Here is a 14,404-nt window from a genome sequence, read left to right as displayed (position 1 = left end):
GATAATAGTTAACCCCTTAATGTTATAAATCAACATAAATGACAGCTTAACATATTTTTAATATTTTTACTACTTTACATAAACAAAAATGCTTGTGCTGCCTTTTTGTCACTGGTATTACCTATATTCAGGCTTTCTAGAACGTAATTTCAGTCTTTATGTGATTACAATATTGAAACAGTAATAAAATGCTAATAAGCATTTTATATATATATATATATATATATATATAATTGTTGAGGGTTTTATAAAACATTACGTTGAGAAAAAAGTTTGGTGTTATTGATTGTCACTGGCGTTACCAGCAAGAACAGTAACACCAGTGTCGATAACAACAGTGACAAATCTGCAGACAAAATGGAATATCTAAGACAGCAGCCACTGTAGCTCAAACCACACTTTTTAAATTGTAAATAAATCACTTAATCGTGGAATTTTATCAATCATTTTAATCCAATTTCCTTTCCCCTTACTATAAACTGTGTGACATCTTGAGTCCTCGCATGAAATTACCAAGTTAATAATCAAATTGTTAACATATGAAGAGAGAGTGCACACTCACCATGTGCTTTTCAAAACAGTCCCGTCTCCAATGAACTTTTGACCCAGGAAAAAGTTGGCAACGATGTTGCATTTTTTTCAAAGTGGTGCTTTTTATACATTTTCACACCAGTGATATGAATTGAGGAGCAGCTATTACTTGTAAATTATTTGTAATATTTATTTGATATTTTAGTTTTTAAGTAGTCCACTAAATAACTATAATACTTGTCTTTGTATTATGGCATTTAAAGAGGGAGAAAAACTCATTATGTCACTAAACCATGACTCCTGAAACAATATTTTTTGTGTCATTATTTCACACTTTTAAGTGTTTTTCCTGGTGAATAAGGCCGGGACAGGAAACCCACCATTTTCGTAGAATGACCCAACTATCAAATACTGTGACTAAAGTTGACTATCATATCAGACTAAATGCTCTCCAAAAATGAATTATCTATTTTATCTTTAAAAGGTGCTTCCTGTTCCAACTCATTCCAGTTTGACCTTTAACCAAATAACTTCAACTAATTATCTGCTCATCATGTACACGCCTCACAGGCATGTATTAATTCTTTGTAGATGTAGAAGTTCCTGAATCTGATTTAATGTCTGTCTGTGTCAGTCACTTAGAGGAGAGACATCAGAAGTAATGGGGTATGAGGTTCCTTAGAAAGAGGCTGGTTCAAGGCTCATGTTACCCCCTTTCAGTACATTAATGGTCGACTCAGCTACATGACGTACAATGACTTCAGAAAGTATTCACACCCCTTGACTTTTTCCACATTTTGTTGTGTTACAGTTTTTTTTTATCACTGGTCTTCACACAATACCACATAAAATTAAAGTGGAAAATGTTTACAAATTAATTCAAAATGAAAAGCTGAAATATCTTAAGTCAATAAGTCTTCAACCCCTTTTTGTTATGGCAAGCCTACATAAGTTCAGGAGTAAAAGTGTGCTTAACGAGTCAGATAAGTTGCATGGACTCGGTGTGCAATGATTTTTGAATGACTACCCTATCTCTGTACACCACACATACAATTATCTGTTAGGGCCCTCAGTTGACCAGTGAATTTCAACCACAAACACCAGGGAGGTTTTCCAATGCCTTGCAAAGAAGGGCACCTATTGGTAAATGGATAAAAAATAAAAAAGCAGACATTGAATATCCCTTTGAGCATGGTGAAGCTATTAATTACACTATGGATGGCGTATCAATACAGCCAATTACTACAAAGATACAGTACAGGCATCCTTCCTAACTCAGTTGCCATGAGTTTAATGGCTGTAATAAGATAAAATTGAGATCAACAACATTGTAGTTACTCCACATTTCTAACTTGAAAAGAAAGTATAAGTATAACAAATATTCCAAAACATGCATCCAGTTTACAACAAGGCACAAACAATACTGCAAAAACAGTTTGGCAAAGCAATTCACTTTTTGTCCTGAATATAAAGTGTTATGTTTGGGGCAAATTCAATACAACACATTACTGAGTAGCACTCCATATTTTCAAGCATAGTGGTGGCTGCATCATGTTATGGGCATATTTGGACTGGGGAGTTTTTCTGGATAAAAAATTCAAGTAATGGAGCTAGGCAAAATCCTAGAGGGAAACCTGGTTCAGTCAGTCTGCTTTCCACCAGACACTGGGAGATGAATACATTTTCAGCAGGACAGTAGGCTAAAACACAAGGCCAAATCTACACTGGTGTAGTATTAAACAAATCAATATATTTGTTATATTTTATATTCTTTAAAGTAGCCACCCTTTGCCTTGATGACAGCTTTGCACACTCTTGGCATTCTCTCAACCAGCTTCACCTGGAATGCTTTTCCAACAGTCTTGAAGGAGTTCCCACATATGCTGAGCACTTGTTGGCTTCTTTTCCTTCACTCTGCAGTCCAACTCATCCCAAACCATCTCAATTGGGTTGAGGTCGGGTGATTGTGGAGGCCAGGTCATCTGATGCAGCACTCCATCTCTCCTTCTTGGTCAAATAGCCCTTACACAGCCTGGAGGTGAGTTGGGTCATTGTCGAGTTGAAAAACAGATGATAGTCCCACTGAGCGCAAACCAGATGGGATGGCGAATCGCTGCAGAATGCTGTGGTAGCCATACTGGTTAAGTGTACCTTGAATTCTAAATAAATCACAGCCCATGTCAACAGCAAAGAACCCCCACACTATCATACCTCCTCCTCCATGCTTCACTGTATGCTTCACTCTGTGTCTCGCAAAGACATGGCGGTTGGAACCAAAAATATCTAATTTGGACTCCAAACCAAAGGACAGATTTCTACCCGTCTAACGTCCATTGCTCATGTTTCTTTGCCCAAGCAAGTCCCTTCTTATTATTGGTGTCCTTTAGTAGTGGTTTCTTTGCAGCAATTTGACCATAAAGGCCTGATTTCACGCAGTCTCTTCTGAACAGTTGATGTTGAGATGTGTCTGTTACTTGAACTCTGAATTATTTCATTGGGATACACTTTCTGAGGCTGGTAACTCTAATGAACTTATCCTCTGCAGCAGAGGTAACTCTGGGTCTTCCTTTCCTGTGGCGGTCCTCATGTGAGCCAGTTTCATCATAACACTTGATGGTTTTTGCAACTGCACTTGAAGAAACTTACAAAGTTCTTGAAATGTTCTGCATTGATTTACCATAATGTCTTAAAACAATGATGGACTGTCATTTGTCTTTGCTTATTTGAGCTGTTCTTGCCATTATATGGACCTGGACTTTTATCAAATAGTGCTATCTTCTGTATACCACCCCATACCTTGTCATAACACAACTGATTGGCTAAAACGCATTAAGAAGGAAAGGAATTCCACAAATTAACTTTTAACAAGGCACACTTCTTAAATAAAATGTGTTTCAGGGGACTACCTCATAAAGCTGGTTTAGAGAATGCCAAGAGTGTGCAAAGCTGTCGTCAAGACAAAGTGTGGCTACTTTGAAGAATCTCACATTTTTTTACACTTTTTTTAGTTACTACATGATTCCATATGTGTTATTTCATAGTGTTGATGTCTTCACTATTATTCTACAATGTAGAAAATAGTCAAAATAAAGACAAACCCTTGAATGAGTAGGTGTGTCTAAACTTTTGACTGGTACTGTAAGTATTCAGACCCTTTGCTATGAGAATCAAAATTGAGCTCAGGTGCATCCTGTTTCAATTGATCATCCTTGAGAAGTTTCTCCAACTTGATTGGAGTTCACCTGTGGTAAATTCAATTGTTTGGACATGATTTGGAAAGGCACACACCTGTCTATATGAGGTTCCACAGTTGACAGTGCATGTTAGAAAAAAAAAACAAGCCACGAGGTCATAGGATTTGAATGTAGAGCTCCGAAACAGCATTGTGTCGAGGCACAGATCTGAGGAATGGTACCAAAACATGTCTGCATCATTGAAGGTCCCCAAGAACACAGGGGCCTCCATCATTCTTAAATGGAAGAAGTTTGGAACCACAAAGACTCTTCCTAGAGCTGGCTGCCCACCAAACTGAGCAATCGGGGGAGAAGGGCCTTAGTCAGGGAGGTGACCAAGAATCAGATGGTCACTCTGACAGAGTTCCAGAGTTCATCTGTGGAGATGGGAGAGCCTTTCAGAAGGACAACCATCTCTGCAGCTCTCCACCAATCAGACCTTTATGGTAGAGTGGCCAGACGGAAGCCACTCCTTTGTAAAAGCTATATGACAGCCCGCTTGGAGTTTGCCAAAAGGCACCAAAAAGACTCTCTCTTTGGCTTGAATGCCAAGCGTCACATCTGGAGGAAACCTGACACCATCCCTATGGTGAAGCATGGTTGTGGCAGCATCATGCTGTGGGATGTTTTTCAGCAGCAGAGAGTGGAAGACTAAGTCAGGTTCGAAGGAAAGATGAAAGGAGCAAAGTATAGAGAGATCCTTGATGAAAACCTGCTCCAGAGCGCTCAGGACCTCAGAATGGGGTGAAGGTTCACCTTCCAAAGTACAGAGAGATCCTTGATGAAAACCTGCTCCAGAGCGCTCAGGACCTCAGACTGGGGTGGAAGTTCACCTTCCAACAGGACAACGACCCTAAGCACACAGCCAAGATAACGCAAAAATGGCTTCGGGACAAGTCTATGAATGTCCTTTAGTGGCCCAGCCAGAGCCTGGACTTGAACCCGATCAAACATCTCTGAAGAGACCTTAAAATAGCTGTGCAGCGATGCTCACTATCCAACCTGACAGAGCTTGAAAGGATCTGCAGAGAAGAATGGGAGAAACTCCCCAAATACAGGTGTGCCAAGCTTGTAGTGTCATGCCCAATTAGACTCAGGGCTGTAATCGTTCCCAAAGGCGTTTCAACAAAATACTAAGTTAAAGGGTCTTATGTTAATATAATATTTCTGGAGGTTTTTGCAAAAAGAAAAAAAAACAACAACCTGTTTTTGCTTTGTCATTATGGGGTGTTGTGTGTAAATTGATGAATAAAAAAGTTTTTTAAATTTTTTTATCACTTTTAGAATAAGGCTGTAACATGACAAAATGTGGAGAAAAGTCAAGGGGTCTGAATACTTTCCGAATGCACTGTAAATGCAAACGGATGTGGACACCCCTTCAAATTTGTGGATTTGGTTATTTCGGTCACACCCTTTGCTGACAGGTGTATAAAATCGTGCACACTGCCATGCAATCTCCGTTGTCAGTTAGCGTCCAACAAGTCAGTTAGTCAAATTGTTGTCCTGATAGAGCTGCCCCGGTCAACTGTACTTGCTCATATGGTGAAGTGAAAACGTCTAGGAGCAACAACGGCTCAGCTGCGAAGTGGTAGGCCACACAAACTCACAGAACGGGACCACCGAGTGCTAAAGCACGTAACGTGTAAAAATTGTCTGTCCTCAGTTGCAAAACTCACTACTGAGATCCAAACTACCTCTGGAAGTAATGTCAGCACAAAAACTGTTCGTCTGAAGCTTCATGAAATTAGTTTCCATGGCCTAGCAGCCGCACACAAGCCTAAGATCTCCATGCGCAATGCCAAGCATCGGCTGGAGTGGTGTCAAGCACGCCAACATTAGACTCTGGAGCAGTGGAAACGCATTCTCTGGAGTGATGAATCACACTTCACCATCTGGCAGTCCGACAGACAAATCTAGTTTTAGCAAAAGTTGTCAGTGGTGGAAAAAATACCCAATTGTCATACTTGAGTAAAAGTAAAGATACCTTAATAGAAAATGACTCAAGTAAAAGTTAAAGTCACCCAGTAAAATACTACTTGAGTAAAAGTCTAAAAGTATTTGGATTTAAATATAATTAAGTAGGTATCAAAAGTAAATGTAATTGCTAAAATATACTTAAGTATCAAAAGTGTAAATAATTTCAAATTCATTATATTAAGCAAACCAGACGCCACCGTTTTCTTGTTTTTTACATGTACAGATAGCCAGGAGCACACTCCAACACTCAGACGCAATTTACAAACGAAGCATGTATGTTTAGTGGGTTGGCCAGATCAGAGGCAGTAGGGATGACCAGGGATGTTCTCTTTATGTGTATGAATTAGACCATTTTCCTGACCTGCTAAGCATTCAAAATGTAACGAGTACTTTTGGGTGTTAGGGAAAATGTATGGAGTAAAAAGTTTTTTTTTTCTTGAGAAATGTAGTGAATTAAAATTAAAATAGTAAAGTAAAGATACCCCAAATAACTACTTCAGTAGTACTTTAAAGCATGTTTACTTACGTTTTTTACGCCATTGGACAAAGGGACTAGTATTCTTTCATATCTGTCTCTTTATACATTTTTCAAACACACCGCTATAAATAAATGTTTCACAAAGTGCTTCTCTTTCAATGTTTATCCGAATGCAAAAGTTTAAGTTACTGGAGTTATATGGAAATTAATGACAATAAATGTATTGTTTTTTTTAAATGGTCGTCCGTCTGTCAACATTTTTGTCTTATTAAAGGGATTGTTCACTCAAAAACGTATTTAAATAGATAGTTAGTTTTTCAATGAACTATCCCTTTAAGATTATTTCCAGGTAGACAATATACTGTACCCGTGGAATAGTTAATGTAGTGGTGCATTCTGAATGACCATCATGTTTTCATGTACAGTTTCAATTTATCATATGCCTTAATTGTTATGTTAATAGCACACTGGACTTTGTCTGAAAGGAGGGCCGAACACGCCCCCATTCACATCGATAGGGCTGTAGAGGAGCGGGTCGAGAGTTTCAAATTCCTTGGTGCCCACATCACCAACAAACTATCATGGTCCAAACACACCAAGACAGTCGTGAAGAGGGCACGACAGCACCTTTTCCCCTCAGGAGACTGAAAAGATTGGGCATGGGTCCCGAGATCCTCAAAAAGTTCTACAGCTGCACCATCGAGGACATCCTGACCAGTTGCATCAATGCCTGGTACGGCAACTACTCGGCCCCCCGACCGTAAGGAGCTATAAAGGGTAGTGCGTACGGCCCAGTACATCACTGGGGCCAAGCTTCCTGCCATTCAGGACCTATATTGTAGGCGGTGCCAGAGGAAGGCCCAAAAATTGTCAAAGACTCCAGTCACCCAAGTCATAGACTGTTCTCTCTGCTACCACACGGCAAGCGGTACCGGATCGCCAAGTCTAGGTCCAAAAGGCTCCTTAACAGCTTCTAACCCCAAGACATAACACTGCTGACCAATTAATCAAATGGCCACTCGGACTATTTATATTAACCCCCCCCCTCCTTGTTTTTACACTGCTGCTACTCGCTGTTTATTATCTATGCATAGTCACTTTACCCCTACCTACATGTACAAATTACCTAGACTAACCTGTACCCCCACACATTGACTCGTTACCGGTACCCCCTGTATATAGCCTCATTTTTGTTATTTTATTGTGTTACTTTTTTTATTTAGTAAATATTTTCTTGACTCTATCACTTGAACAGCATGGTTGGTTAAGGGCTTGTAAGTCAGCATTTCACGATAAGGTACCTGTGGTATTCGGCACATGTGACAAATACAATTTGATTTGACAATCATTTAATTAGGTAATCTGAGAAATGTTCTGGACTTGTAACCTTGTAAATTCTGCCTGTATGTGCATCTCATTCCATTGACGATAGTTAATTAGTCTCTTGGAGTTTTAGATGAGTCATTTAGAATGAATGTGTCACACACTGATCTGTTTCACCTGTCTTTGTGATTGTCTCCACCCCCTCCAGGTGTCACCCATCTTCCCCATTATCCCATTTATTTATACTTGTGTTCCCTGTCTGTTGCCAGATCGTTTGTTTGTTCAAACGTACCAGCGCCTGTCTTTGCTATAGTCCCTGTTTTCTAGTTTCCGGGTTTTGACCATTCCTGCCTTCCCTGAGCCTGCCTGTCGTCCTGTACTTTTGCCACACTGCTCTGGATTTCCGACCTCTGCCTGACCTGACTCCGCCTGCTGTTCCGGTGTCTTACACCCTCTCTGGATTTTTGACCCCTGCCTGCCTTGACCTGTCGTTTGACTGCCCGTTTTAACGAATAAACATTTGTTCCTTCTACACTGACTGCACCTGGGTCATACCTTAACGTGATAGAATGAACAAATAACAGTTCACTTTCCTAGATGAGGTTTATTTCACATTGTGCACCATCTCATATTTGGATGAGTGGTTACACATGTCCATAATATTTTCTGTAAATAGAAAATATTTACACTTAAATGTTAGTTTAATATAAGTTATATTAGACTAGATATGAATGGTTCATATTTCTTACCAGTGCAGACAGTTTGCAGTCTGCACAAACACCTTTTTTCTCTCATCTTTTTCCAAGAAGTGATGACTAACAGTTTGACAGACACAGCATCAGTATGTGCAATCAGATTATATTCGCTAACAGACATTTTCTGAGACTTCCTCCCTTATCATACAACATTTACTAAGAGCCAAGCAACATATTAAAAGGATGGGGAGGTGTCTTGTCCAAGTAAGGACTCTTTTAATAATGCATTTTTGTTTATAATACATTGCCTTTCCTTATCCCCCTAGTAGGGCCCCAGTGCTGCACTAATCTGGAGCACACATCTTAACAGGTCAGTCATATGCACCTCCCAAACTAATATCTACAGTTTATAACATGATATCCATATCTACAGTATAATGGTTACAACAAACATGTCCCAGTCAGGTGCTGGCTATAAATCAAACATTTCATGAAACCACTGCACTAATGCATTGATTTCTCTTGCCCTTAGTAACAGTGGCTTCACAGGTAAATGTTTATCCTCAGTTTAGACTGAAGAACACAGGAGAAATGTCAGCACCAATGTCTCCCATCCTGATTCAATAGCATAGATAGTCACATTGCAAGGGGAGTAGATTACATTACATACAAAACCTGCAGTCTGTAATGTACTGCAACTGGATGGAGAACCGATTTCATAGTGTGCATTCCTCTGCATTTATACAGACATATCATTGTCTAATAGATACAGTCAGAATACAGGTAGCTACCGTTGGTTGTTGCATGCATATGATACGTATAAAAAAAAAACAGCAAAGTGTGATCGTATAGTAAAGTTGTCAAGTCAAACTCCAGTCTATGGTAACGTTGTCAGTATTACGCAAAAAGCCCATTTCCACAATAGCACATCACAGTGTTAAGGAATATCAGGGAAGTACACCGTTGGAGGACAAGCATGCTAGTAATAAACACTACTTTCAGTAGTTGGGTTAGAAACCCCACAGCAACATTTGACCTTTTGGGAGTCTTGGAAGATGCAGAGGGAGGGACTGTGCTACCGGATGCCTCTCTTACCCCAAGGATAACCTCAAACTGATTTTAATTGCATTGGAAAACTAGGATAGACATTGTTGATGAGACAGGCCTACAGCTGGAAGACAAACAGCTGGTGACACTCAATTAAAAGGCCAGACATTGGAGTAACTGTTGTTTAGACACCCCATTAGGTCAGCATTAAATGAGTCTCTTCTGCCAAAGGAAATAAGGGATAGTTCACTCCAAAATTTTAGTTGAGGTCAGATGTGGGCTAATGTCAAGAGGTCCAGACTGTCTGCTGTGTAGATCCAGCTCTGTGCCTCATCTCCAAATGAATTGGAAAGACAGGCACCCTCTAAAGAAGATGAAATTAGACTGTGCCTATCCTTTCCATTCATTGGAGTTTGTCTCATCTCGACATTAGGCCACTTTTGAGGTTTGAATATGTCTGACAAACTTAGATTTTTGAGTGAACTAGACAGTATCACTTTACAGGCAGTTGAGGTCACTACGATTTATTTTGGGCCACTTAGCAGTTTGACTTCACAATGCATTGACAGAGCCACTGCTGTGGTTAGTGGGTAAAAGGCAGGATCAACATATTTGGGTACTTTGGTTTGACTTAATTGGGTTTAGACCTTGTGAGGAACTTTCTATTAGACATTTGCTATAAAGGCAGGCAAGGCCAAACCTCCTCAGAATTCACAAAACATGTCAAAACTCTAAGGGTCAAGTCCTCAAGATATGAGGCTATATACATGATTCCATTCACACATCACCTTGAACATGCAATAATGCAATGTTGGTGTGGAAGTTTACAGTGAGTGTCATCTTAGGATATGTGAGCAAAACAGCTTTTGTGTTCTCAAGTATTGATGTCATGCACACATTGCTGATGATGTCAAAGTGTTTAAAACAAAACAAAAATCACTATATATTCCTTACATGGTATGTTTTGACAGTGCTTTACCTTCCAAAGTTGCCATTCACCCAAGAAATGCTATTGTTTGTCACAGATAGTAGGCTATACGTTGCATTACTGGTTTCTTTCTATATCAGTTAATTAGTTGTGCCTTCCGACAGGTTGTCATTCATCCTTCCTGGCTCGGTCGTTGGGGGCTGCCCTCTGAAGTACCAGGAGGCCAGAGAACGTGAGGGAGATTCCCACCCACCACAATGCAATCTGGGCCTCCCCGAAGATAAGCTGCCCCAAAAAGGCCTGTGGCAAAATACAGGTATTTAAATTTAGTGCACCAGTCATTACACTTTTCTCTCTGACAACACTCAAAACGGAAAATCTGTGTCATGTATTAATTCAAACCATGCACTTTTAGTCTTATACATTATTTATAAATAAGTATTTTCCACAGGGAAACATGTACTTACGGAAGATATGAAGTTGGAAGCGGTGGTGGTCACAGTGGTTCGGGTGGAGGAGGAAGAGTACCTGAGAGCCTTAGCGAGGAATGTCCACATCACAGCATTACAAGTGAAGAGCAGCCCCCCACAAAGCAGCCTCAGGGGGATGTGTAGCTGAAACAAACACACAAACACAATAGATACCTTTCGGTGTTTGCAAACATTGCTCCACGACGTGCACAAGTTGGTGGGAGAACAAGGGGGAACAAGGGTAAAAAAAAGCCTCTATTTACATGTTGCTTATAAGTGCATTGCGCACTACTTTTGGATTATAATCATATTTTAAGGCTAGTATGTATGTCCTGCTTAATATAATGTTTGTGTCATCATCGCAAATCAACTGCATTGTACTTTTTTTTAAAACAGTCTATTTCAATGAGCCTTAGAATTCTAGCTAACAACGGCTGAATCCAAAATAGTTATTTTGCAAAGATAACCAAATATAATCTTTGTGACCATTCAAGCAAGAGTCTAAACATCATTGTAAGCATAGGAGAACCCCAAAAAGTGACGTTGTTTATAAGTAATAAAAACGTAAATCTAGGCTATGTTGAACGGGCATAGATGGTGATGGCTTTTTACTGCTGCCAATAGTAGCACGCATTTGTGCGTGACGTCAGTGTGTCGTGTACTGGAATGTGGTCTATATGAATGAAAACAATGTTATGTGGCAATTGAGTCACATCAAATAGTTGAGCTCCATTTCAGGGATTTGGAGCCTATTTTAGTTATGTGTCTTGATATGTAAATGTATGTAAAATAAATATCTGACGGCTTTATAAATAAATAATATAGATGATAACTCAAACGTAAAATCATAACACCACATTATGAAGGTCGTTTCAAGCAGCCCAATTACAATTTGGTATTGACATTGAATGGACAATTGCCCATATGTTAAACTAGGATCACATTCGGCCACTAGAATAAAATGATACTCAACATAAGCAAATATCTTGCTTTAACACAAAAATAAACGATGTAATACTGCACTACTGTAGGTCGCACGAGCTGCAATGTCGTTCAAGCACGCGGGTACGACAGAAGCTTGATACACAGCATCGCCTGTCCAGCTGAGCGAACCTCCGATGATGCTGCCGATGGTGCTGGTGCTGATGCTGAGCGCACGAGCTGGAATCCGGAGCCTTAAACTCATCACTGGAAAACCCCAATTTCCCTTCTCGCGGACGTATTGCTATGCTAACACATTGACATTTACATTATTCAAAGCCACCCGAATCCCATCGCGTTAATAATTCAGGCACTTAAACGGGGGCGATTCCTCACCCAGTCACACGCGGTAGTTTCATCCGGTTGTCTAAATTTCCGCTGCTCTCCCCATGTTCGTAGCCCCGTTTCACATACACCTTTAAGGTAATCGGCTCCAAGTGACAGCTTTGCAGATGAAGATGCGACAGCCCCGAGAAACCCCGCCAGGAGCGCATAGAAAACGCCGGGGAACATGTTGACAACCAAGGCACATATTTTTCTAATCCATCACATTCCTACGGCGGTATTGAGTTGAATGTGTGAGTAAAATCTAATCTACAGGCTACTTCCTAACAATAACCGCCCGGAGATAGCCACACCAATCAAAATACTTGCTCAGCGGGTAGGTGCAGAAAGTGGTTCGAACTCCACGGCTGTGTAGCATTGTGGGATGAGTAGTTTCTTCAGCGGCATCACGTGTTCAGGAATTCGGTGGATATTGGATAAGAATTTATTTCAGGAATCAATAGGTTTATGAGTGAGTTCTAGTCTCTCAAAGGCAAGACCCAATTAATGAATCATAATAGGCCTTTAATTAGTCTAATTCATATTTATAATATTAAATTAATAGCCAGACGTTCTATTTTAATCACAAAAAATAATCATACATTAGGCAATGGGCGAAGTTAGTCTTATAGCCTACTACTTTGTTAATCTGCTCTATATTAAAGTTGCAATATGTAACTTTTGAGAAACCTGACCAAATGTACATAGAAATGTGAGTTATAGATCTGTCATTCTCATCGAAAGCAAGTCTAAGAAGCAGTAAAGCAGCTACCCTATAGAGTGCTGTTGAAGCTACTGTAGACCTTCATTGCAAAACATTGTGTTTTAATCTATTATTTGGTGACATTAATATATTTAGTATAGTTTTATCTAAAAAGCATACATTTTTAATGTTTCAATATTTTTCTTTCTTCTGAAATTCACTGAGGAGGATGGTCCTCCCCTTCCTCCTCTGAGGAGCCTCCACTGCTACCCTCCCTCCCCTCAGACTCACCATCAGATGCAGACCATCAGTCCATAATAAAAAATAATAAAAGCTATTTATTATGCTCACTCAGCTGTGCCTCACAAGTAATACAACAAATCTGTTGCCAGAATGATCATATACCTACATTTTTTAAATATAATTTCTAACTGGCCTGAGAAGAACAACATTTGCAGGGCAATTCAAGCATAGCCAATATGTAGTGATAATATTGGGCCTATAGTCGTGTTTTGAAAACAATCGGAGTGGTAGATCTTGGCTTGCATTTTGACTTCGAAAGTGATCTTGAATCAGAAAAGGTTGGTGACCACTGGACTAAGGCATCTCTTCTCTATCAGTTGAAGCAGCAGACTCAAATGAATGTTGAAAAATAACCAAGCTTGTGAACAAAACAATGTAAATACAACAATGGGATATAGGATATGTATTTCTTTGTTCAATTAGCAGCTATGAAACAAAACAGCATAAATACTTTGAAAACAGCTTACTGATGTATTTTTCTAACACAAACTCACACATTCTCATACTTGAATTTAGACTATTTATATTCGCAAATGTAATGCTCGCACCGTAGAGCCCTGCAAACGGATCACCCGCCAACGTGGCAGGTGAAATAGACATTTCTACCTGCCAATACCTAAATCTACCAGCATTTGGTGGGTGGCGGGTGTTAATTTCATATCCTGGATGCTAATGTGATGTCTTTGAGTGGGGCAAGGCAGGACTACTCTCACACTAGCCCCAATCCTGATCCAGACAGTGGGTCCCTCAGATTGGGGCCCGGGGCCCTCAGAATAAATGTCCCCTTCACCATACTGATGAGCTGGATCATATAGGTTCATTACCTAAAAACAAATGGCATCTTCTTGAATATATAGTGCTTTTTTTTTTTTACCAGATCCTTATTGGCTCTGGTCAAAATAAGTGCACTATGTAGGGAATAATGTGCCGTTTGGGATGCATCCCCCATCTCCTCAACAAGTGGAGGGGAGAAAATGGTACCTTAGTTCAGCCATATCTCTGTCCTTCAGAGACAAGACTTGAAATCCTCATTATTTGCACACAGAGAGGAAATAAAGCGAGGGAACTTGTCTGTTACTATTAGAGTTTCCCTAAAAAAGAGGACACTGTATAAAAAACAATAAAAAACAATAATATAAGAATATTATCTGTATTACAGATTTGAGACTGTAAGATATCGATCTAAGATACCCCCTCAAAAACATTAACCTAACAATACTATGGATGCACCAATCTTTAAGTTATGGCTCCAGGCACCATGAGAATAACACTGGGCCACTGTTTTCCTCAGCTGTGGCAAGTAGTTTACTTTTGTATGTGTTTTACGGATTTTTGCACAATGCCTATTTAATGAATAATTCAAGGTCATAAAATGTTACAGGCCCAAGCTGAAACAAACATTATCCGTCCA

At 39.8% G+C, this 14,404-nt stretch overlaps 1 protein-coding gene across 1 annotated transcript; it reads right to left on the bottom strand.

Annotated features, from left to right (window-relative positions):
* Positions 1-8,481: 8,481 nt before the first annotated feature.
* Positions 8,482-12,378, bottom strand: LOC110496035 (transmembrane protein 42). The gene is made up of 3 exons (XM_021571667.2): positions 12,000-12,378; positions 10,680-10,826; positions 8,482-10,512 (listed from the first exon to the last, which is right to left on the bottom strand). Exons 1-3 carry the CDS (start codon positions 12,174-12,176, stop codon positions 10,381-10,383), a joined length of 456 nt encoding a protein of 151 aa, XP_021427342.1. The 5' UTR covers positions 12,177-12,378; the 3' UTR covers positions 8,482-10,380.
* Positions 12,379-14,404: the final 2,026 nt, after the last annotated feature.

Source organism: Oncorhynchus mykiss, chromosome 18, assembly GCF_013265735.2.
Source record: "Oncorhynchus mykiss isolate Arlee chromosome 18, USDA_OmykA_1.1, whole genome shotgun sequence".
NCBI classification, from domain to species: Eukaryota; Metazoa; Chordata; class Actinopteri; order Salmoniformes; family Salmonidae; genus Oncorhynchus; species Oncorhynchus mykiss.
The sequence above is the reverse complement of the archived record's forward strand: the minus strand, read 5'-3'. Positions and strand labels throughout refer to the sequence as shown.